This window comes from Anomaloglossus baeobatrachus, chromosome 11 (genome assembly GCF_048569485.1).
Source record: "Anomaloglossus baeobatrachus isolate aAnoBae1 chromosome 11, aAnoBae1.hap1, whole genome shotgun sequence".
Taxonomy (NCBI): Eukaryota; Metazoa; Chordata; class Amphibia; order Anura; family Aromobatidae; genus Anomaloglossus; species Anomaloglossus baeobatrachus.
The window spans coordinates 187,590,392-187,617,108 of NC_134363.1; the positions used below are offsets into that span (position 1 = coordinate 187,590,392).

The 26,717-nt window shown below is 50.7% G+C and overlaps 1 protein-coding gene across 2 annotated transcripts in view; it reads left to right on the forward strand.

The window, feature by feature from the left end:
- The window catches only part of HEPACAM (hepatic and glial cell adhesion molecule), a 43,042-nt gene extending 18,255 nt beyond the window's left edge, over positions 1–24,787 (forward strand). The window contains exons 2-7 of one of the 2 annotated variants that reach the window (XM_075328595.1): positions 889–1,230; positions 3,623–3,904; positions 4,900–4,993; positions 16,098–16,171; positions 17,178–17,248; positions 24,323–24,787. In XM_075328595.1, the coding sequence (XP_075184710.1) occupies positions 889–1,230; positions 3,623–3,904; positions 4,900–4,993; positions 16,098–16,171; positions 17,178–17,248; positions 24,323–24,604 (1,145 nt within the window). In that variant the 3' untranslated portion in view covers positions 24,605–24,787. The remainder of the gene's footprint in view (positions 1–888; positions 1,231–3,622; positions 3,905–4,899; positions 4,994–16,097; positions 16,172–17,177; positions 17,249–24,322) is intronic. The other variant, XM_075328596.1, reaches the window with a different exon arrangement.
- Positions 24,788–26,717: the final 1,930 nt, after the last annotated feature.

Consider the following 26,717-nt stretch of genomic DNA (forward strand, 5'->3'; position numbering starts at 1 on the left):
CACCTCTCCAGGGTGAGCCGCTGCTGTGGCACAGTGCGTCCACACCCACCAAAGTCACAGTCTGCTCAGGCCATGGACCCCGCTGCCTCCAGAACCACCCAGCTCGCAGGTCTGCAACAAGAGTTGGTCCATCAATGGGAACAATAAGACTGAATCCTGACCTACTTGCGGCTAGTGGACATCCGTCTGCACACCTTGACACCAAAGAAACCACCTGATCCTGTCTTGGCTGTAGTGCCTCCTCCGGCAGGCAGGCCGGTTCTTGCTTTTGGTCCACGCTTGTCTGCTCCGCCGCGGTTTGATGGCTGCCCCAAGCAATGCAGAGAATTCATACACCAGTGCACTTTGAACTTTTGTCGCACCACTTTGCTTCTGATCAGGACACAGTGACCTTTCTGACGTCTCTTCTGACTGGTGAGGTGCTCTTCTGAATCACACCACTATGAGAGAGAAGTGATCGAGTTATCTCTGACCTGCCAGATTTCCTGGAGGCATTCCACAAGGTATTCGAAAAGCCGGGTCATGTCACCTCTGCAGCAAAAAAAGGAGACCGTTGCACTCTGAAGTGCTAAGACATGTGGAACGATGAATATGGGAATATAGACATGCATTACCGCTGTGGAGAACATGTAAACAGTGAGATATTTAGACAAAAATGGCAAGTTTTATGTGAGCCCCACAGCCAACAGCATGGCGAAATCAATTTTGTTGGGTCCCTATCAAACTAATGCCTCTCTTTAGGTTAAAAAGCCTACAATTTATAGGTGGACAGGAACCTGGATAAGATTAGATACACAGCTCAGCTGACAGTATCATACAGGATAAGATTAGATGCACGGCTCAGCAGCACAATGATTGTAACATTTGGCGTCTCTTGTGCCTCCATAGAGCTCGTCGAGGTTGTGAACATCAGCAGTCACGTCCAGCTCATCCACGGCACGTTCGGCAGGTCCGCGCTGCTCTCGGTGCAGTACAGCAGCTCCAGCAGTGACAAGCCGGTGGTCAAATGGCAAGTGAGGAGGGAGAAGCCCGTCACTGTGGTGCAGTCCGTGGGCACCGAGATCATTGGGAATTTGCGGCCGGATTACAAAGATCGGATACAGATTTTTGAAAATGGATCCCTATTAATAAGCCACCTTCTCCTGTCTGACGAAGGGACGTACGATGTGGAGGTTTCCATAACTGATGACACGTTCACCGGAGAAAAGTCCATCAACCTCACTGTGGACGGTAAGATCCCAGGGCCTCCATCACTACTCACCAGTGGCATATTCTGCGATGGGCCCCTATAATAATGTCCTCCATCCTGTAATAATTGTCCCCATCCTATCCTGCCCTCTTTAATAATGTCCCCCATTCTTCCTGTAGCAATGTTTCCCATCTTGTAATAATCTCCCCCATCCTGGCCCCATTCTGTAATGTTGTCACCCATCCAAGCCTCATCCCCAATCTTTGCCCTTTCATATAATAATGTCCCCCATCCTGGCCCCTTCTTATAATAATGTTCTCCATCCTGGCCCCTTCCTATAATAATGGCCCACATCCTAGCCCTTTCCGATTAAATGTCCCACTTCCTGGCCCCTTCCTAAAATAATGGCCCACATCCTGGCTCCTACCTATAGTAATGTCCCCCATTTTGTCCCCTTCCAATAATAATGTCACCCATCCTGGCCCCTTCCTATAATAATGTTGCCCATACTGGCCCCTTCCGATAATAAAGGCCTCCATCCTAGCCCGTTATTATTATTAATAATAATAATAATAATGATGATAATAATAATGTCGCCCATCATGGCCCCTTCCTTTAATATAGGCCCATATCCTGGCCCCTTCCTATAATAATGTGCTTTATCCTGGCCCCTTCCTATACTAATGTCCCCCATCCTGGCCCCTTCCAATAGTAATGTCCCCCATTCTTGCCCCTTCCTATAATAAAGGCCCTCATTCTAGCCCCTTAATAATAACATCACCCATCCTGGCCCCTTCCTATAATAATGGCCCATATCCTGGCCCCTTCCTATAATAATATCCTCCATCATGGCCCCCTCCTATATTAATGTTCCCCATCCTGGCACCTTCCTATAATAATGTCCGACATCCTGGCCCCTTCCTATAATAAAGGCCCCATTCTGGCTCCTTCCTATAATTAAGGCTCCCATCTTGGCCCCTTCCTATAATTAAGGCTCCCATCTTGGCCCCTTCCTATAATAGTCGTCTACATCTTTGCCTCTCCTCAAAGACTTTTAAAAAAATAAATGATTCTCCTTACCTGTCCGTGCTCCCGTGGTGAACAACCACATCTTCCTCCTCCATAGTCACTGCAGGAGGTGGGCAGCTCATGTCAGTGACGTCATGCAACACCTGTGAAGAGCAAGTTGACATCAGCTGCTGGCCTCTGATAGGCTGGCGATCACTATAGCTATTGCTGCACTTGTAACTGGTGGCTGTCAGCTCTGCAATATACTTCATCTGTGCTAGTTACAGTCTCCTCCTCCATAACATTACCGGTCACAGTCACCTCCTCCATAACATTACCGGTCACAGTCACCTCCTCCATAACATTACCGGTCACAGTCACCTCCTCCATAACAAGACCGCTCAGTCGCCTCCTCCATAACATTACCGGTCACAGTCATCTCCTCCATAACATTACCTGTCACAGTCACCTCCTCCATAACATTACCGGTCACAGTCACCTCCTCCATAACATTACCGGTCACAGTCTCCTCCTCCATAACATTACCGGTCACAGTCACCTCCTCCATAACATTACCGGTCACAGTCACCTCCTCCATAACATTACCGGTCACAGTCGCCTCCTCCATAACATTACCGGTCACAGTCACCTCCTCCATAACATTACCGGTCACAGTCTCCTCCTCCATAACATTACCGGTCACAGTCACCTCCTCCATAACATTACCGCTCACAGTCGCCTCCTCCATAACATTACCGCTCACAGTCATCTCCTCCATAACATTAACGGCCACAGTCACCTCCTCCATAACAATACCGGCCACAGTCACCTCTTCCATAACATTACCGGCCACAGTCACCTCCTCCATAACGTTACCGGTCACAGTCGCCTCCTCCATAACATTACCGGTCACAGTCGCCTCCTCCATAACATTACCGGCCACAGTCACCTCTTCCATAACATTACCGGTCACAGTCGCCTCCTCCATAACATTACCGGTCACAGTCGCCTCCTCCATAACATTACCGGCCACAGTCACCTCCTCCATAACATTACCGGTCACAGTTGCTTCCTCCATAACATTACCGGTCACAGTCGCCTCCTCCATAACTTACCGGTCACAGTCACCTCCTCCATAACATTACCGGTCACACTTGCTTCCTCCATAACAATACCGGCCACAGTCACCTCCTCCATAACATTACTGGTCACAGTCGCCTCCTCCATAACATTACTGGTCACAGTCGCCTCCTCCATAACATTACCGGCCACAGTCACCTCCTCCATAACATTACCGTACACAGTCACCTCCTCCATAACATTACCGGTCACAGACACCTCCTCCATAACATTAGCAGACACAGTCACTATATTGATGTTGTCCTGTAGTTCTGTTATCTCGTCTATTCTTTCATTCCTGACTAGTGCCCGTGTCGAAGCCTCGGGTATCCGTTCCATCATCCACGGTCCTGGAGCTGACAGAAAACCTCACTATGAGCTGCGTCCATGATAATGGGACTAAGCCGCTCTACACTTGGCTGAAGGCTGGAAAGACGCTGATTAATGACTCCAGGATCCTCCTGTCCCCAAACCATCAGGTGGTGACCATCACCAGAGTGATAATGTCTGATGATGAAATCTATAATTGCCTGGTAGAGAACCCTATTAGCAGCGGACGTAGCTCTCCTATAAAGATAACCGTCTACAGTGAGTAATTAGTAATATGAAACACATCTCAATCATTAGTCATAAAAAACATATATATGTGTTCTTTTTTACAGTTTCAGAGCTGCACTCACTATTCTGCTGGTGCAGTCACTGTGTACATACATTACTGATCCTGAGTTACCTCCTGTATTATACTCCAGAGCTGCACTCACTATTCTGCTGGTGCAGTCACTGTGTACATACATTACATTACTGATCCTGAGTTACTGCCTGTATTATACTCCAGAGCTGCACTCACTATTCTGCTGGTGCAGTCACTCTGTACATACATCACTGATCCTGAGTTACATCCTGTGTTATACCCCAGAGCTGCACTCACTATTCTGCCATTTTATTATTAAAAGCAGTCAGTAAGCTTGTTGTTATCTCCCACTTAAAAGGGTTGTCCAGCCTTAGTCACTCTATATGACTGCAGCCTTGTTAAGCCTGACAGCGTGCAATGCATGCGCTGTCAGGATTCTCCGATTCTTGGAGCAGGGAAGTCATGTGATTTGCATACTTCTGTCCACATTCTGACTAGACTTATCTGGCCTCTATAAATCCACTTGTATTGAGGGAGGCTTTGCACGTCTAGTTGGCACGTGAGTGCATGTATCCAAATTGTATACTTGTGGTCACGTTCCTGCCAGCTCCTCGAGCCGGAACCAGAGAATCCTGACAGCGTGAAAACTGCGCACTGTGAGGATTCACAAGTCTGCAGTCACACTGAGTGACTAAGGAGCTGAGGGGTCAGATGAGATTATAGGGGTTGGACCCTCATTACTTCCCACCCCATACACAGGTCTGGCACTACCAGGATGTTTGTACCCAGCCTTAATTGGGCTACCTGTGGAGACCCTAGGTGAGGTCACTTTGAGGATCCCGCACCCTTCCTCTCCTAGCGGACTGACCTTATATGATTGACATTATGTCTTTTCTATGGATGCACAGTTCTCTCCTAATCTGATAATAACAAGACGTCTTCTATCTCACAGGAAGAAGCTCTTTGTACATCGTCCTGTCCACCGGGGGAATATTCCTGCTCGTTACACTGGTCACAGTCTGCGCTTGCTGGAAGCCGTCTAGGAAGTAGGGTGACAAGCATGCACTCCACCTCAAGACCCCCAAAGATTAAGGGGGGTCTTCACCATTGTTATATAAGAGAAGAATAACCAATATCCATGTGTAATGCTACAATTATCAGGTGTCAAAATGTAGTTTTATTTATAAAACTACTTGTATTAACTTTGGAACCGCTCATCTGCTGCAGCAGCGCGGTCATTCCAACGCAGATCCCCCATGCCTTTATCTAATCAGACTAAGTGGGCAGAGATTCAACAGCAGCAGGGAGGAGGGACACTGAGGAGCTGTCAATCAGACTAGATTGGCAGAGAGTCAACAGCAGCAGGGAGGAGGGACACTGAGGAGCTGTCAATCAGACTAGATTGGCAGAGAGTCAACAGCAGCAGGGAGGAGGGACACTGAGGAGCTGTCAATCAGACTAGATTGGCAGAGAGTCAACAGCAGCAGGGAGGAGGGACACTGAGGAGCTGTCAATCAGACTAGATTGGCAGAGAGTCAACAGCAGCAGGGAGGAGGGACACTGAGGAGCTGTCAATCAGACTAGATTGGCAGAGAGTCAACAGCAGCAGGGAGGAGGGACACTGAGGAGTTGTCAATCAGAGTAAGTGGGCAGAGATTCAACAGCAGCAGGGAGGAGGAACCTTAAGGAGCTGCCATTTAGACTAGGTGGGCACAGATTCCAAAGGAGGGATATTGAGGAGCTGTCAATCAGACTAAGTGGGCAGAGATTCATCAGCAGGAAGGATGGAAATTGAGGAGCTGTCAATCAGATTAGGTGGGGAGAAATTCAACAGCAGCAGGGAGGAGGGACACTGAGAAGCTGTCAATCAGACTAGATTGGCAGAGATTCAACAGCAGCAGGGAGGAGGAACCTTGAGGAGCTGCCAGTCAGACTAGGTGGGCAGAGATTCCAAAGGAGGGACATTGAGGAGCTGTCAATCAGACTAAGTGGGCAGAAATCCCACAGCAGCAGGGAGGAGGGACATTGAGGAGCTACCATTCTGACTAAGTGGCAGAGATCGCAAGGCAGCCAGAAGGACAGATAAGAAGGAACTGTCAGTCTAGCTAGGTGATCTGGGAAGCAGTGAAGTGTCGGTGTGCTACTCAATGAAGAAAGGTGAGTATTATAAATCTTCAATTCACAAACTGGTTTTTAGCTCCGGACCTGAGCCCTTGTCAGCTGCCTGTATAAAGTAAGCGCTAAGCGCTGTTTAAATTACATTTTTACCGCCAAAACAGCATCAGTTTACAAAACTATTTTCTATGCATAAATATTGATTAAAAGTATTAAATAACTTCCTATAAAATTCATTATAGTGTAATTAAATAAACTGCTTGTTAAAATTAACCAAAAAACAAGAAATACCGTACAAGTAAAAACCCATCATTATGGCTGCATCATTAGACGATCATTTGGTCTCAAAATAATTGTAGGGAGAAATAATACAGAGGGAAGGAAGTCACCCGTCCATTCATTATTGTTATTGTTTTGGGAAATTGCAGTTAATACTTTGGAGGCCCCATCACAGCTCCGTGTTTCCGATGCGTGTTTTTTCCGTTTTTTTCACAGATACAACACATGCGTTTTTTTCCAGATGACAAGAGCCAATACAAGTCCACGAAAAACCCGTACAGCACACGCAGGGCGTCAGTGTATAATTAGTGTGCAGTGTGTGCTGTACATGTATAACTTTGAAAGTATAGGGCAAACTTTGTAATCTTTAATTCTTTATATTTTTCTTTCTACTGGAAAAATACAGATGATACCGGTACCGGCTTTACACGACAAGTTTTATACACATGTCTAAGGCTAGTTTCACACTTGCGTTGAACGGCATCCGTTGCATTGCGTTGTGTGATGGATGCAACGGATGCGTTGCATATGATGGCACAACGGATGTAACGGATCGTACAAAACAACGGAAAGCTTTTTTTTTTCCTTCTTTACAGTTTTATTGCCAGCAGACTATTGTGAACGATCAGCTGATCGCTCTCACATGCTGGCGGCCGGGCGCTCAGCTTATCGCTCTCACATGCCGGCGGCCGGGCGCTCAGCTGATCGCTCTCACATGCCGGCGGCCGGGCGCTCAGCTGATCGCTCTCACATGCCGGCGGCCGGGCGCTCAGCTGATCGCTCTCACATGCCGGCGGCCGGGCACTCAGCTGATCGCTCTCACATGCCAGCGGCCGGGCACTCAGCTGATCGCTCTCACATGCCGGCGGCCGGGCGCTCAGCTGAGAGCTCTCACATGTCGGCTGCCGGGCGCTCAGCTGAGAGCTCTCACATGTCGGCTGCCAGGCGCTCAGCTGAGAGCTCTCACATGCCGGCTGTCGGGCGCTCAGCTTATCGCTCTCACATGCCGGCTGCCGTGCGCTCAGCTGAGAGCTCTCACATGTCGGCTGCCGGGCGCTCAGCTGAGAGCTCTCAAATGTCGGCTGCCGGGCGCTCAGCTGATCGCTCTCACATGCCAACAGCCGGGCGCTCAGCTGATCGCTTTCACATGCCGGCTGCCGGGCGCTCAGCTGAGAGCTCTCACATGTCGGCTGTCGGGCGCTCAGCTGAGAGCTCTCAGATGTCGGCTGCCGGGCGCTCAGCTGAGAGCTCTCACATGCCGGCTGCTCAGCTTATCGCTCTCACATGCCGACTGCCGGGCGCTCAGCTGATCGCTCTCACATGCCGGCTGCCGGGCGCTCAGCTGAGAGCTCTCACATGTCGGCTGCCGGGCGCTCAGCTGAGAGCTCTCACATGCCGGCTGCCAGGCGCTCAGTTTAGAGGTCTCACATGTCGGCTGTCGGGTGCTCAGCTGAGAGCTCTCACATGTCGGCTGCCGGGCGCTCAGCTGAGAGCTCTCACATGCCGGCTGCCGGGCGCTCAGCTGAGAGCTCTCACATGCCGGCTGCCGGGCGCTCAGCTTATCGCTCTCACATGTCGGCTGCCGGGCGCTCAGCTGAGAGCTCTCACATGTCGGCTGCCGGGCGCTCAGCTTATCGCTCTCACATGCCGGCTGCCGGGCGCTCAGCTTAGAGGTCTCACATGTCGGCTGCCGGGCGCTCAGCTGAGAGCTCTCACATGCCGGCTGCCGGGCGCTCAGCTTATCGCTCTCACATGCCGGCTGCCGGGCGCTCAGCTGATCGCTCTCACATGCAGGCTGCCGGGCGCTCAGCTGATCGCTCTGACATGCCGGCTGCCGGGCGATCAGCTGAGAGCTCTCACATGTCGGCTGCCGGGCGCTCAGCTGAGCGCTCTCACATGTCGGCTGCCGGGCGCTCAGCTGAGAGCTCTCACATGCCGGCTGCCGGGCGCTCAGCTTATCTCTCTCACATGCCGGCTGCTCAGCTTATCGCTTTCACATGCCGGCTGCTCAGTTTATCGCTCTCACATGCCGGCTGCCGGGCGCTCAGCTGAGAGCTCTCACATGCCGGCTGCCGGCTGCTCAGCTTATCGCTCTCACATGCCGGCTGCTCAGCTTATCGCTTTCACATGCCCGCTGCTCAGTTTATCGCTCTCACATGCCGGCTGCCGGGCGCTCAGCTGAGAGCTCTCACATGCCAGCTGCCGGGCGCTCAGCTGAGAGCTCTCACATGTCGGCTGCCGGGCGCTCAGCTGAGAGCTCTCACATGTCGGCTGCCGGGCGCTCAGCTGAGAGCTCTCACATGTCGGCTGCCGGGCGCTTAGCTTATTGCTCTCACATGCCGGCTGCCGGGCGCTCAGCTGAGAGCTCTCACATGCCGGCTGCCGGGCGCTCAGCTGAGAGCTCTCACATGCCGGCTGCCGGGCGCTCAGCTGAGAGCTCTCACATGCCGGCTGCCGGGCGCTCAGCTTATCGCTCTCACATGCCGGCTGCCGGGCGCTCAGCTTATCGCTCTCACATGTCGGCTGCCGGGCGCTCACCTGAGAGCTCTCACATGTCGGCTGCCGGGCGCTCAGCTTATCGCTCTCACATGCCGGCTGCTCAGCTTAGAGGTCTCACATGTCGGCTGTCGGGCGCTCAGCTGAGAGCTCTCACATGTCGGCTGCCGGGCGCTCAGCTGAGCGCTCTCACATGCCGGCTGCCGGGCGCTCAGCTGAGAGCTCTCACATGCCGGCTGCCGGGCGCTCAGCTTATCGCTCTCACATGCCGGCTGCCGGGCGCTCAGCTGAGAGCTCTCACATGTCGGCTGCCGGGCGCTCAGCTGAGAGCTCTCACATGTCGGCTGCCGGGCGCTCAGCTGAGAGCTCTCACATGTCGGCTGCCGGGCGCTCAGCTTATCGCTCTCACATGCAGGCTGCCGGGCGCTCAGCTGAGAGCTCTCACATGCCGGCTGCTCAGCTTATCGCTTTCACATGCCGGCTGCTCAGTTTATCGCTCTCACATGCCGGCTGCCGGGCGCTCAGCTGAGAGCTCTCACATGTCGGCTGCCGGGCGCTCAGCTGAGAGCTCTCACATGTCGGCTGCCGGGCGCTCAGCTGAGAGCTCTCACATGTCGGCTGCCGGGTGCTCAGCTGAGCGCTCTCACATGCCGGCTGCCGGGCGCTCAGCTGAGAGCTCTCACATGCCGGCTGCCGGGCGCTCAGCTGAGAGCTCTCACATGTCGGCTGCCGGGCGCTCAGCTGAGAGCTCTCACATGTCGGCTGCCGGGCGCTCAGCTGAGAGCTCTCACATGTCGGCTGCCGGGCGCTCAGCTGAGAGCTCTCACATGTCGGCTGCCGGGCGCTCAGCTGAGAGCTCTCACATGTCGGCTGCCGGGCGCTCAGCTTATTGCTCTCACATGTCGGCTGTCGGGCGCTCAGCTGAGAGCTCTCACATGTCGGCTGCCGGGCGCTCAGCTGAGAGCTCTCACATGTCGGCTGCCGGGCGCTCAGCTGAGAGCTCTCACATGTCGGCTGCCGGGCGCTCAGCTTATCGCTCTCACATGCAGGCTGCCGGGCGCTCAGCTGAGAGCTCTCACATGCCGGCTGCCGGGCGCTCAGCTTATCGCTCTCACATGCCGGCTGCCGGGCGCTCACCTTATCGCTCTGACATGCCGGCTGCCGGGCGATCAGCTGAGAGCTCTCACATGTCGGCTGCCGGGCGCTCAGCTGAGCGCTCTCACATGTCGGCTGCCGGGCGCTCAGCTGAGAGCTCACATGCCGGCTGTCGGGCGCTCAGCTGAGAGCTTTCAATAGCCGGCTGCTGGGCGCTCAGCTGAGAGCTCTCACATGCCGGCTGCCGGGCGCTCAGCTTATCGCTCTCACATGCCGGCTGCTCAGCTTATCGCTTTCACATGCCGGCTGCTCAGTTTATCGCTCTCACATGCCGGCTGCCGGGCGCTCAGCTGAGAGCTCTCACATGTCGGCTGCCGGGCGCTCAGCTGAGAGCTCTCACATGTCGGCTGCCGGACGCTCAGCTGAGAGCTCTCACATGTCGGCTGCCGGGTGCTCAGCTGAGCGCTCTCACATACCGGCTGCCGGGCGCTCAGCTGAGAGCTCTCACATGCCGGCTGCCGGGCGCTCAGCTGAGAGCTCTCACATGTCGGCTGCCGGGCGCTCAGCTGAGAGCTCTCACATGCCGGCTGCCGGGCGCTCAGCTTATCGCTCTCACATGCCGGCTGCCGGGCGCTCACCTTATCGCTCTGACATGCTGGCTGCTGGGCGATCAGCTGAGCGCTCTCACATGTCGGCTGCCGGGCGCTCAGCTGAGAGCTCTCACATGCCGGCTGCCGGGCGCTCAGCTTATCGCTCTCACATGCCGGCTGCCGGGCGATCAGCTGAGAGCTCTCACATGTCAGCTGCCGGGCGCTCAGCTGAGCGCTCTCACATGTCGGCTGCCGGGCGCTCAGCTGAGAGCTCTCACATGCCGGCTGCCGGGCGCTCAGCTGAGAGCTTTCAATAGCCGGCTGCTGGGCGCTCAGCTGAGAGCTCTCACATGCCGGCTGCCGGGCGCTCAGCTTATCGCTCTCACATGCTGGCTGCCGGGCGATCAGCTGAGAGCTCTCACATGTCGGCTGCCGGGCGCTCAGCTGAGCACTCTCACATGCCGGCTGCCGGGCGCTCAGCTGAGAGCTTTCAATAGCCGGCTGCTGGGCGCTCAGCTGAGAGCTCTCACATGCCGGCTGCCGGGCGCTCAGCTTATCGCTCTCACATGCCGGCTACCGGGCGATCAGCTGAGAGCTCTCACGTCGGCTGCCGGGCGCTCAGCTGAGCGCTCTCACATGTCGGCTGCCGGGCGCTCAGCTGAGAGCTCTCACATGTCAGCTGCCGGGCGCTCAGCTGAGAGCTTTCAATAGCCGGCTGCTGGGCGCTCAGCTGAGAGCTCTCAATAGCCGGCTGCCGGGCGCTCAGCTGAGAGCTCTCAATAGCCGGCGGCTGGGCGCTCAGCTGAGCGCTCTCACATGACGGCTGCCGGGCGATCAGCTGAGCGCTCTCACATGCCGGCAGCCGGGTGATCAGCTGAGCGCTCTCACATACCGGCGGCCGGGCGATCAGCTGAACGTTCGGCCACCGAGAGACAAAATAAAGTTTCTGTGATAAAAAAAAAAAAAAAAGATGAGCATGCACAGTGAAAAATAGAGGATTCCGCCGCTAAAAAAAAGGTACATAATGCGTTCCTTCCGCCCGGCGGACGTAACGCAGCGTCGGCCAGCGGAAGCAACGCAGGTACTTTTGGCATAATCCGTCATCCATACAAGTCTATGCGAAACAGAGGAATCCGTTAATGGATTCCGCTGTTTTCCAAAAGGGCGGATTGTGACGGAAGGAAAAAAACGCAAGTGTGACAGTACCCTTTTGGGTTTTACGGTTTGTATCATTGTGGTAGCTGATCGGATGCAGTTCTCCTTTGGTCCAGCAGATGTCAGCGTTTCGCCATCAGCTGAGACCGACGTCACACTATGATTCCCATTCATGAGAGCAGGAAGAGTGAAAAACGTTTGGCTTTCCATACATCATACGGGTGCAGTGCGAGGGTGCGATTATTTTCTTGCTTTCCATCCGTTTTTTTATCATGAGATATTATTTTACTATCATTTACAGTGTTCTATGCTACAGAATGGTGGTGTATCAGTAAACACGGGCAGCATGCAGATTGTCCGTGTGACGTCCGTTTTTTCCTTGCACCCATAGACTTGCATTGGTGAGTCTCGTCTGATATATGCGCCCATGATGCTGCGATTTTTTTTTTCTCACCCCGATGAGAGTCTGCAAATGGACACTGCCTCATTGAGTCACATTGTTGTGGGCGCCGTCCCTTTCTTCCATTGCGCTTGTCGTATTGATACGCTCCGGTGAGTGAGGCCTCAGACCGGGGAGCGCGGTGTGTCCAGTGTGGATTTCCGTACCTCTGAGTGACTCTGAGTGACAGTTTGGTGTCTGGTGAAGGTTTCTTTGTGTCAGGAGCTTTCCACTTTATCGCAGATTGTACAGACATCTCAAGGGACTGCACTTAAGTCTCCTCATTTTTGTGGTTTTGGCCGTTGATGTTTTATTTTGCCGGGTGCTTCATATTTTGCGGGTTGCCGCTCTTCTGATAATTGGTTTATGTGGATGGGTTTTTATAGAAGGGTCTTGCAGAATATATAAATGTTTTGAGTGTCCGATCTGGAGCTGAAAACCAGTTTGTGATTTAAGGATTTGTAATAAAGGTAATTAACTACTCGCAGTGCACTCACCTTCATCAGGGTGCACACACCGGCGCTCTGCCGCTTTACAGAACGCTGTTCACACGGGTGCACGGTCGGGGCTGTCTACCGTTCTCCAGATAAAGTGGATTCACCCAAACCACCATTTTTCTATCATCAGAGTGATCACGTAACCTTCTCTCCTATAAGTCAAGAAAGGTGGGCAGCAGGGAGGAGGGACACTGAGGAGCTGTCAATCTGGCTAAGTGGGCGGAGATTCAGCAGGGAGGAGGGACACTGAGGAGCTGTCAATCAGGCTAAGTGGGCGGAGATTCAGCAGGGAGGAGGGACACTGAGGAGCTGTCAATCAGGCTAAGTGGGCGGAGATTCGGCATGAAGGACAGACACTGAGGAGTTGTGAATCAGGCAGGATGGCTGGAGATTCAGCAGGGAGGAGGGACACTGAGGAGTTGTGAATCAGGCAGGATGGCTGGAGATTCAGCAGGGAGGAGGAACACTTAGGAGCTGTCAATCAGACTAGGTGGGCAGCTATTCAGCATGTAGAAGGGACACTGAGGAACTGTCAATCAGGCTAGGTGGGTGGAGATCCAGCATGGAGAAGGAACACTTAGGAGCTGTCAATCAAGCTAAATTGGTGAAGAATCAACAGTAGCAGGGAGGAGGGACATTGAGGAGCTGTCAATCAGACTAAGTGGGTGGAGAATCAACAGAAGCAGCGAGTAGGGACTCTCATAAACTGTCAACCTGGCTAGGTGGGCAGTCATTCAGCAGGGAGGAGGGACACTGAGCTGTCAGGTGGGTGGAGAATAAGTTTACATTTTTATAAAGAATTATACATCCAGTCAGGCATGGATTTTCACAGTACGTTCACCCATCTCATCAGGTCTAGGAATTATCTAATTATGCAATTTGTTTTGTGAAATCTGGTGTCAGATCCCTTTAAGTCATTGTTACATAGTTACATAGTTACTAATTTTGAAAAAAGCCCTCGGTCCATCTAGCTCCTCTTCCTCCACCAGTTCTACATTTGATCACTAAGTCATTTATAACCAACAATGTTGTGTGTACTGAGGAAATCATCCAGCCCTTTTTTGAAAGCTGTTATAGTATCTGCCATTACTACCTCTTGTGGTCGGTATTCCACAGTCTGACTGCTCTAACTGTAAAGAACCCTTTCCTATTCAGCTGTCGGAATCGCTTTTCTTCCACTCGCAGTGACTGCCCCTGGTCCTTAGTACTGTCTTTGGAAGAAATAAGTCATGTGCCAGTCCTTTATATTGACCACACATGTATTTATACATATAAATGAGATCTCCTCTGAGACGTCTTTTTTCTAAGCTAAACATATCTAACTTTTTCAACCTGTCATCATATGGGCGGCCTCCATTACTCATCATACGGGCGGCCTCCATTACTCATCATACGGGCGGCCTCCATTACTCATCATACGGGCGGCCTCCATTACTCCTTATACGGGCGGCCTCCATTACTCATCATACGGGCGGCCTTCATTACTCATCATACGGGCGGCCTCCATTACTCATCATACAGGCGGCCTCCATTCCTCATCATACGGGAGGCCTTCATTACTCATCATACGGGCGGCCTCCATTCCTTGTAATAGTCTAGTTGCCGCCTTTGAACTGACTCTAACTTCTGAATGTCCTTTTTAAAATGTGGAGTCCAAAACTGGATCCCATATTCCAGATGTGGTCTTACAAGTGATTTATAGAGGGGTAATAATACGTTGGAATCGCGGAATCTAATCTCTCTTTTTATACACCCTAGAATCTTGTTTGCTTTTGCAGCTGCTGCCTGACATTGATGCTGCTGCTCAGCTTATTTGTAATGAGAATACCCAAGTCCTTCTCCTGTTCTTTGGTCCCGAGTTTACTTCCATTTAATGTATACGCAGTTATAGGATTACTCCGTCCTAGGTGCATTACTTTACATTTATCGACATTAAATCTCATTTGCCAAGTATCTGCCCATTCTGACATCTTATCCAGATCTTTTTGTAATATTATACTATCAAGGTCAGTTTTTAATATCCTACATAGTTTGGTGTCATCAGCAAAGACTGACACTTTACTATCAATCCCATCCACAAGGTCATTAATAAAGAGATTACAAAGAATTGGTCCTAGCACAGATCCCTGCGGCACCCCACTGCTGATTTAGAGAATGTACCATTTACGACTACTCTTTGTTTCCTATCTTTTAGCCAATTCCTTACCCAGTTGCATACAGTTTCCCCTAGTCCTTGCTTCTGGAGCTTTAGGCTATGTGTCCACGGTAGAATGTACCTGCGGATTTTTCTGCCTGAAAATCCGCAACTTTCACGGATTTACTGCGGATTTGATGCGGATTTTTTTTTTTCCCCATTCAAAACCAAAAATCCGCACCAAATCTGCACCAAACAATTGACATGCTGCAGATTTTTCCGGATCAAAATCCGCGGCAAATCCGCAGCGGAAAAATACGCAGCATGGACACAGCATTTCCAAAATGCCATTGAAATGGCTTGGAAGTGCCGCTGCTGCAGATTTTCGGCAAATCCGCGGCAAATCCGCGGCAAAATCCGCGGTAAATCCGCAGCGTGGGCACATAGCCTAAGTATAAGGCTATTGTGTGGTACAGGATCAAATGCCTTTGCAAAGTCCAAATAAATCCCATCAGCTGCATTACCAATATCCAGGTTTGCACTTACACCCTCATAGAACCCCAACAGGTTGGTTAGACACGACTTATCTTTCATGAATCCATGCTGTCTGTCAGTTATTATATTATTTTCTGCAGTATATTTTTGCATGTCATCCCTTAAAATGCCCTCAAAAACTTTGCATACTACTGATGTCAGGCTTACTGGACGGTAGTTGCCTGGATCTACCCTCTTACCTTTCTTAAATATCGGTACCACATCAGCAATTCTCCAATCCTAAGGCACCAACCCTGTTACAAGCGAGTCTAAAAAGATGAGATACAGCAGTCTGTCAATTACGGAGCTCAATTCCCTCAATATTCGTGGATGAATGCCATCTGGCCCTGGGGATTTGTCAATGTTTATTTTACTCAGACGTAGGCGTACTTCTTCTTGTGTTAAATTGATTATATCTGGTGGGGAACTTTGATTTTTCACTTGTTGAATGATGCCTGGTACAGTCAGTTCCTTGGTGAACACAGATGAGAAATGCCTATTTAATATCTCAGTCTTTTGTTTGTCCTCTATAACTAACTTGTTATTATATTTTAAGGGGCCAATACTATCCTTTGTTTTCCTTTTGGCATTAATGTATTTATAAAAGATTTTGGGATTTATTTTAATGTCATTGGCAATTTTTGTTTCAGTAGCTAGTTTTGCTTGTTTGATTTCTTTTTTGCATTGCCTATTGATATTGATATTGTAGGGCTATAGAAACCTGTATTCATGGCTGATCCTCAGCTTACAGATTAGTGATGTGGGGGACGGATATTTCGGGTAATGTCATATAATGAACGGATTCTAACCTTCTAGAGAGAAGCACAAGCTGGAAGCACAGGCATCCTGTGACTACACCGACCACCCCGAGGACCCCCTGAAACATGAAGGTGATTATTACAGTTAGTACGGGTGACAGTGCCATCATTTTGGGGCCAAATAACCCCCAGTCTCCACCATGTACAGCCCACTCTCACCCTCCTCCCTGGAGGGACCTATGGATGGGTATAAAATGCTCTATAGAGCAAGAATATAATGGTATACTGTATATATACACTCTATATGGCAAGATTATATCGGCACAGCATAGTATATACTCTCTTTATGGTACTAGCATAGTAAATACTCTCTTTATGGTACTATGATACTTGCATTGTGCAGCGTTATTATATAGATGCTGTATACTATGTTTCACCATCACATCGGCCCCATATGGTGCTGCTATATATACACTGTGCAGCATTATTCTATAGGCTCTGTATTGCACAATATACACCTGTTTCTCACCATTACATTGGTTCTGTATGGCAGGGGTGTCACTATGGTAGGTGCAGGGGTTGCAGTCGCATTGGCCCATATGACAATACCAGTACTACTAAAGATCCTTAACAGTTGGGTCCCCTTGGAGGTTTTGCAGTGGGACTGAGGACAGTCAGGTAACACCGCCGCTGTATGGTGCTGCTATATGTGCGCAGTGCAGCATTACTACACTATATTATATATATTTTATATATATATATATATATATGCCTGCTATTACATTGGCACCTTGGTCACAGTAATACATTGGCACTGTTTGTAGTGATTATATATAAAGTAAGTACTATCTATGCCCTACATGACACTGTATGGCAGTATTATTTCTGCATATACAGGATTATTATATGGTTAGTATGTCCATGAAAAACGACCATAGGAGAAACTGTGGATGAGTGCAATCCAGCCTTCATATATATGCATTGTCTTGCACTGTTATATGAAGACCTTCATACTGGAGACCCTCAGATTTGTAGATACGGAGCTGATATTGGTAGATTTCTAGGTGGAGTGATGGAGGAAATGCTGCGGGCAGTCATCGCTGCAGACGTCGTTCTCATTGTGTTCTTCTCATTGTAGTTGAAGTTAATTCCCGGACGATAGAACGAGAGAACAAGAATCCTGTGACTCTGTACATCCTGAAGGATAAGGTACCAATGCGTCCCCCATGTCATGTAATGCAGCTTTCATCCACTAGGTGTCAGCATTTGCCCTATATTTCATTTGTAGAAAGTTTATAGTAGTTTTATTTGGAGACAGAATTACAGCGCAGGAAACAATTGGAGACAAGGGGTTTGTTTTTTTCTTAATTAAATGCATGTATTTTGGATTAAAATAAATTTTGCTATTGGGCTGCATTAAATATATATACATCTATAGCTGCTGTCTATTGCTGGCTGCAGAATGAGTTAGCTGAGATCTGTCAGTGAGCTCATTCTGTAACTCCTTTATCCGTCTTTTTCAGAGTTGCTCTTTCTCCTCCTGCATAAATAGGATTCATTAACAATTTTATACAGATTTTGAGAGCCCAAGATCTACACTAAAAAGAAACACAAAAAAAAGAATGAAGTACTTTCCCTTCATAGGACATTCATAGCCGATATGGAGGAAGCACAGGGCTATATCAATACAGTAATGGCCGAAAGCATTGGCGCCATTGACATGGTTCCAGAAAACGATGTTTTCTAGCAGAAAATTATTGTAATTATCCATTATATTACACACATGGTTATTTACTTTGTGTGTATTGGAACAACACAAAAAAAAGGCAAATTGGCCAAAATTTTACAGAAAACTCCAAAAATGGTCCGGACACAATTGTTGTCTCCCTCATCCTAATATTTAGTTGTAACCTTTGCAGTAAATCCCTTCCATCAGTCGCCCCCTGTCGCCGTCCACAGCTTCTTCCTCCTCTCACCTGGAGTCTCAGACTCTTCTGTATAAACATCTCCAGGTCTCTCATATCTGAAGGCATCTTCTCTTCTCACTTCTCGTCTTCTCTCCTCTCTTCTCCTTCTCTTCTCTTCTCCCAATCTTCACATCTCTCCCCAGGTGTCAATGGGATTTAGATCCAGACTCATTGCAGCCTCATCAGATCTCTCCAGCGCTTTGTTTCCATCCATTTCTGGGGCTTCTTGAAGTGTTAGGGGGCATTGTCCTGCTGGAAGACCCCTGACCTAGGACTATACCCGACTTTCTGACACTGGGATCTACATTGCCACCCAAAATCCTTTGGTAATCCTCAGATTTCATGGTTCCTTGCGCACAGTGAAGGCCCCCAGTGCCAGAGGCAGCAAAACATCTCTGACCTCCACCATATCTGACTGTAGGTGCTGTGATCTTTACTTTGTAGGCCTGATTCCATTTCCAGTAAACAGTAGTATGATTCGGTTTACAAAAAAATCTCTGTCTTGGTCTCATCTGTCCACAACATGCACTCCCAGAAGGATTTTGGTTACTCATTTTTGCTTTTTTCTGTCTTGGTGTCAGCAGTGGGGTCCTCCGGGGTCTCCTTCATAGTTTTTCATGTCATTCACATGTGGTCGGATAGGTTTGTGCTGAAACTGTTGCCCCTGAGCTGCAGGACGGCTTGGAATTTCTTTCGATCTTGATTGGGGCTTATCCACCATCCGGACTTTCCTGCATTACAACCTTTCATCAGTGTTTCTCTGCTGTCCATGTTCAGGGAGATTAGATACAATGCCATGGGTTGTAAACTTCTTCATTATGTTTGCGCACTGTGGACAAAGGAATATCAAGATCTCTGGAGATTGACTTTTAACCTTGAGATTGTTAATATTTTTCACTAATTTTGGTTCTCAGGTCCTCAGGCAGTTCTTGTCTCCTCTTTCTGTTCTCCATGCTTAGTGAGGCACACACAATGCAAACACTGAGTCTACTTCTCCCCTTTTTATCTGGTTTTAGGTGTGATTTTCATATTGCCCACACCTGTTACTTGTCACAGGTGAGTCTGATTGAGCATCACATGCTTGAAACATTCTTTACCAACAATTTTGTAAAGATGCCAACAATTTTGTTCAGCTTCTATTGGAGGTTTTGTGGGAAATTGTGTCCAATTTGCTTATATTTTCTATTCTTTTATGTTTTTCCCAAACACACAAATAAAATAATCATGTGTATGACAAAACGTGTAATTTCAATAAATTTGTGGAACAATTTCAAGGGCGCCAACACTTTCGGTAATTACTGTATGTTACCATTGAATAAACAGAAAGTTCAAGCTTTGTATCTCTATTACAACAGGTCCAAATTTTGGTGGTGATAAATTTCTCAATATATCTTTCTAAAGGCCAGAGTTTTATTTTCCGGATACAGAGGCACAAGTCCCCTGCACAGACGTAGAACCTTTAATTCCAGCTAATCATGGGGCAGTATGCAGAAAGCCCCTGAGCTCCCTCTAGTGGTGAGGCATGAGGAAGCACGCATCGTGTCTTTACAAAGGCTTTGAAGCAATGGATCAAAAAAAATATATATTCTTTAATAGATATATAACACAGAGAGAGAGATTTACCTGCTATAGAGGCATATTATGAAATTAATTATAGCAGAAAGCAGGGTGGAGTCACTTTAAGGGGATGTGTATTTTTTTGGCGCTTATGAGCTGCTGGATTATAATGGAGCTAAGTGCTAATCATACATACCCCTCAGGCGCCAGCCGTAGATACCAGTCATATATACCCCACAGGTGCCAGCTGTAGGTACTAGTCATATATACCCCACAGGTGCCAGCCATAGATACCAGTCATTTATACCCCACAGGTGCCACCTGTAGATACCAGTCATATATAACCCACAGGTGCCACCTGTAGGCACCAGTCATATATACCCCACAGGTGCCAGCTGTAGGTACCAGTCATAGATACCCCTCAGGTGCCAGCTGTAGGCACCAGTCATATATACCCCTCAGGCGCCAGCCGTAGATACCAGTCATATATACCCCACAGGTGCCAGCTGTAGGTACTAGTCATATATATCCCACAGGTGCCAGCTGTAGGTACTAGTCATATATATCCCACAGGTGCCAGCCATAGATACCAGTCATTTATACCCCACAGGTGCCACCTGTAGATACCAGTCATATATAACCCACAGGTGCCACCTGTAGGCACCAGTCATATATACCCCTCAGGCGCCAGCCGTAGGTACTAGTCATATATACCCCACAGGTGCCACCTGTAGATACTAGTCATATATACCCCACAGGTGCCAGCTGTAGGCACCAGTCATATATACCCCTCAGGCGCCAGCCGTAGATACCAGTCATATATACCCCACAGGTGCCAGCTGGAGATACCAGTCATATATACCCCACAGGTGCCAGCTGGAGATACCAGTCATATATACCCCTCAGGCGCCAGCCGTAGGTACTAGTCATATATACCCCACAGGTGCCACCTGTAGATACTAGTCATATATACCCCACAGGTGCCAGCTGTAGGCACCAGTCATATATACCCCTCAGGCGCCAGCCGTAGATACCAGTCATATATACCCCACAGGTGCCAGCTGTAGGTACTAGTCATATATACCCCACAGGTGCCACCTGTAGATACCAGTCATATATATCCCACAGGTGCCAGCTGTAGGTACCAGTCATATATACCCCACAGGTGCCACCTGTAGATACCAGTCATATATACCCCACAGGTGCCAGCTGTAGGTACCAGTCATATATACCCCACAGGTGCCAGCCGTAGGTACCAGTCATATATAACCTTCTCAGGTGCCAGCTGTAGGCACCAGTCATATATACCCCACAGGTACCAGTCATAGGTACCAGTCATATATACCCCACAGGTGCCAGCTGTAGGCACCAGTCATATATACCCCTCAGGCGCCAGCCGTAGATACCAGTCATATATACCCCACAGGTGCCAGCTGTAGGTACCAGTCATATATACCCCACAGGTGCCACCTGTAGGCACCAGTCATATATACCCTCAGGTGCCAACTGTAGGTACCAGTCATATATACCCTCAGGTGCCAGCTGTAGGTACCAGTCATATATACCCCACAGGTGCCAGCTGTAGGCACCAGTCATATATACCCCTCAGGTGCCAGCTGTAGGCACCAGTCATATATACCCCACAGGTGCCAGCTGTAGGCACCAGTCATATATACCCTCAGGTGCCAGCTGTAGGTACCAGTCATATATACCCCTCAGGTGCCAGCTGTAGGCACCAGTCATATATACCCCACAGGTGCCAGCTGTAGGCACCAGTCATATATACCCCACAGGTGCCAGCTGTAGGCACCAGTCATATATACCCCACAGGTGCCAGCTGTAGGTACCAGTCATATATACCCCTCAGGTGCCAGCTGTAGGCACCAGTCATATATACCCCACAGGTGCCAGCTGTAGGCACCAGTCATATATACCCCACAGGTGCCAGCTGTAGGTACCAGTCATAGATACCCCTCAGGTGCCAGCTGTAGGTACCAGTCATATATACCCCTCAGGTGCCAGCTGTAGGCACCAGTCATATATACCCTCAGGTGCCAGCTGTAGGTACCAGTCATATATACCCCTCAGGTGCCAGCTGTAGGCACCAGTCATATATACCCCACAGGTGCCAGCTGTAGGTACCAGTCATAGATACCCCTCAGGTGCCAGCTGTAGGTACCAGTCATAGATACCCCTCAGGTGCCAGCTGTAGGTACCAGTCATATATACCCTCAGGTGCCAGCTGTAGGTACCAGTCATATATACCCCTCAGGTGCCAGCTGTAGGCACCAGTCATATATACCCCACAGGTGCCAGCTGTAGGTACCAGTCATAGATACCCCACAGGTGCCACCTGTAGATACCAGTCATATATATCCCACAGGTGCCAGCTGTAGGTACCAGTCATATATACCCCACAGGTGCCACCTGTAGATACCAGTCATATATACCCCACAGGTGCCAGCTGTAGGTACCAGTCATATATACCCCACAGGTGCCAGCCGTAGGTACCAGTCATATATAACCTTCTCAGGTGCCAGCTGTAGGCACCAGTCATATATACCCCACAGGTGCCAGATGTAGATACCAGTCATATATACCCCACAGGTACCAGTCATAGGTACCAGTCATATATACCCCACAGGTGCCAGCTGTAGGCACCAGTCATATATACCCCACAGGTGCCAGCTGTAGATACCAGTCATATATACCCCACAGGTACCAGTCATAGGTACCAGTCATATATACCCCACAGGTGCCAGCTGTAGGTACCAGTCATATATACCCCACAGGTACCAGTCATAGGTACCAGTCATATATACCCCACAGGTGCCAGCTGTAGGCACCAGTCATATATACCCCTCAGGCGCCAGCCGTAGATACCAGTCATATATACCCCACAGGTGCCAGCTGTAGGTACCAGTCATATATACCCCACAGGTGCCACCTGTAGGCACCAGTCATATATACCCTCAGGTGCCAACTGTAGGTACCAGTCATATATACCCTCAGGTGCCAGCTGTAGGTACCAGTCATATATACCCCACAGGTGCCAGCTGTAGGCACCAGTCATATATACCCCTCAGGTGCCAGCTGTAGGCACCAGTCATATATACCCCACAGGTGCCAGCTGTAGGCACCAGTCATATATACCCTCAGGTGCCAGCTGTAGGTACCAGTCATATATACCCCTCAGGTGCCAGCTGTAGGCACCAGTCATATATACCCCACAGGTGCCAGCTGTAGGCACCAGTCATATATACCCCACAGGTGCCAGCTGTAGGCACCAGTCATATATACCCCACAGGTGCCAGCTGTAGGTACCAGTCATATATACCCCTCAGGTGCCAGCTGTAGGCACCAGTCATATATACCCCACAGGTGCCAGCTGTAGGCACCAGTCATATATACCCCACAGGTGCCAGCTGTAGGTACCAGTCATAGATACCCCTCAGGTGCCAGCTGTAGGTACCAGTCATATATACCCCTCAGGTGCCAGCTGTAGGCACCAGTCATATATACCCTCAGGTGCCAGCTGTAGGTACCAGTCATATATACCCCTCAGGTGCCAGCTGTAGGCACCAGTCATATATACCCCTCAGGTGCCAGCTGTAGGCACCAGTCATATATACCCCACAGGTGCCAGCTGTAGGCACCAGTCATATATACCCCACAGGTGCCAGCTGTAGGCACCAGTCATATAGACCCTCAGGTGCCAGCTGTAGGCACCAGTCATATATACCCCACAGGTGCCAGCTGTAGGCACCAGTCATATATACCCCACAGGTGCCAGCTGTAGGCACCAGTCATATATACCCCTCAGGTGCCAGCTGTAGGCACCAGTCATATATACCCCTCAGGTGCTAGCTGTAGGCACCAGTCATATATACCCCACAGGTGCCAGCTGTAGGCACCAGTCATATATACCCCACAGGTGCCAGCTGTAGGCACCAGTCATATAGACCCTCAGGTGCCAGCTGTAGGCACCAGTCATATATACCCCACAGGTGCCAGCTGTAGGCACCAGTCATATATACCCCACAGGTGCCAGCTGTAGGCACCAGTCATATATACCCCTCAGGTGCCAGCTGTAGGCACCAGTCATATATACCCCTCAGGTGCTAGCTGTAGGCACCAGTCATATATACCCTCAGGTGCCAGCTGTAGGTACCAGTCATATATACCCCTCAGGTGCCAGCTGTAGGCACCAGTCATATATACCCCACAGGTGCCAGCTGTAGGTACCAGTCATAGATACCCCTCAGGTGCCAGCTGTAGGCACCAGTCATATATACCCCTCAGGTGCTAGCTGTAGGCACCAGTTATATATACCCCTCAGGTGCCAGCTGTAGGCACCAGTCATATATACCCCACAGGTGCCAGCTGTAGGCACCAGTCATATAGACCCTCAGGTGCCAGCTGTAGGCACCAGTCATATATACCCCACAGGTGCCAGCTGTAGGCACCAGTCATATATACCCCACAGGTGCCAGCTGTAGGCACCAGTCATATATACCCCACAGGTGCCAGCTGTAGGTACCAGTCATAGATACCCCTCAGGTGCCAGCTGTAGGTACCAGTCATAGATACCCCTCAGGTGCCAGCTGTAGGTACCAGTCATATATACCCCTCAGGTGCCAGCTGTAGATATTTCCATAGATGCTGGCTGTAGGGACTGTACCCCCATACATGCCCCCTGTAGACCCCCTGTAATCCATGTTGTTGGATACTGTGATGACCGGCTTTGTGCTCTGTTCAGCAGGAGTCTACGGAGGTGGAGGAAGACTCACCCACAGAATCGAGGACGGCCTCTGACACATCGGGGTCCCCCAGTTATACAAGCAGCAGGTCCACTGGACACACCACTCATTCCGGCCACAGGTACCACCACTCCCCTGTGAGGTCACCACCAGACAGCACAGAGCAAGAGCCCCCACCCAAGTCTGCCGGACCCCGGAGTTCTGCCCGATCCTCACGTGCAGCCGGAGTACACGTTATCCGTGAACAAGATGAAGAGCCTGCGGTGCAGAGTACCACCTGAGATACACAAGAACTGGGGGGCCGGGGGAGGGGCACAAACTGTAATCACCCCACAATCACCGGGTGCCGCTGGTGCAGATTAGGTAGTCAGCATGATTGTCTAAAGCTTGTAGCGTAGATCGCTGTCTTGTAACAAGATGGCGCCTGACCGTAGATCTATAGAATAAAGTGTCAGTGGATTGAACCCTGCTGACAATATTCATCGTCAATAACCTCCAGGAGCGGCCGCCCCGGAGGAGCGAACACCCACAGGGGACGTGTCCACCGCAGCAACCAAAATCACCGGATAATGGAGAGGTCTGCCGCCTGCTGCGAGGGTATGCCGAAATCGTGCGAGACTCGCCAATACAAGTCAATGGGTGTGAGGAAAAACGGACGCCATACAAACAGCACACGGACACCACACGGACGCCACACTGAGAGTACACGGACGCCACACTGAGAGCACTCGGACGCCACACTGAGAGTACACGGACGCCACACTGAGAGCACTCGGACGCCACACTGAGAGCGCACGGACAGCACACGGACGCCACACTGAGAGCACTCGGACGCCACACTGAGAGCGCACGGACAGCACACGGACGCCACACTGAGAGCACTCGGATGCCACACTGAGAGCGCACGGACAGCACACGGACGCCACACTGAGAGCACTCGGATGCCACACTGAGAGCGCACGAACAGCACTCGGACGCCACACTGAGAGCACTCGGACGCCACACTGAGAGCGCACGGACAGCACACGGACGCCACACTGAGAGCACTCGGATGCCACACTGAGAGCGCACGGACAGCACACGGACGCCACACTGAGAGCACTCGGATGCCACACTGAGAGCGCACGAACAGCACTCGGACGCCACACTGAGAGCACTCGGACGCCACACTGAGAGCGCACGGACAGCACACGGACGCCACACTGAGACAGCACGGACAGCACACGGACGCCACACTGAGAGCACTCGGATGCCACACTGAAAGCACATGGACACCACAAAGAGCACATGAACACCATACAAACAGCACACGGACGCCATACTGACAGCACACAGACAGCACATTGAGAGCACATGGACGCCACACTGAGAGCACACGGACGCCACACAGAGCACACAGATGCCATACAAACAGCACACGGACGCCACACGGACAGCACATGGACGACATACAAACAGCACACGGACGCCACACGGACAGCACATGGACGACATACAAACAGCACACGGAAGCCACACAGACAGCACACGGAGAGCACACAGACAGCACACTGAGAGCACACAGACGCCACACGGTCAGCACACAGAGCACACAGACGCCACACGGTCAGCACACTGAGAGCACACAGACGCCACACGGTCAGCACACAGAGCACACAGACGCCACACGGTCAGCACACTGAGAGCACACAGACGCCACACGGTCAGCACACAGACAGCACACTGAGAGCACACAGACGCCACACGGTCAGCACACTGAGAGCACACAGACGCCACACGGTCAGCACACTGAGAGCACACAGACGCCACACGGTCAGCACACTGAGAGCACACAGACGCCACACGGTCAGCACACAGACAGCACACTGAGAGCACACAGACGCCACACGGTCAGCACACTGAGAGCACACTGACAGCACACTGAGAGCACACAGACGCCACACGGTCAGCACACTGAGAGCACACAGACGCCACACGGTCAGCACACAGACAGCACACTGAGAGCACACAGACGCCACACGGTCAGCACACTGAGAGCACACAGACGCCACACGGTCAGCACACTGAGAGCACACAGACGCCACACGGTCAGCACACTGAGAGCACACAGACGCCACATGGTCAGCACACAGACAGCACACTGAGAGCACACAGACGCCACACGGTCAGCACACTGAGAGCACACAGACGCCACACGGTCAGCACACTGACAGCACACTGAGAGCACACAGACGCCACACGGTCAGCACACTGAGAGCACACAGACGCCACACGGTCAGCACACTGACAGCACACTGAGAGCACACAGACGCCACACGGTCAGCACACTGACAGCACACTGAGAGCACACAGACGCCACACGGTCAGCACACTGACAGCACACTGAGAGCACAC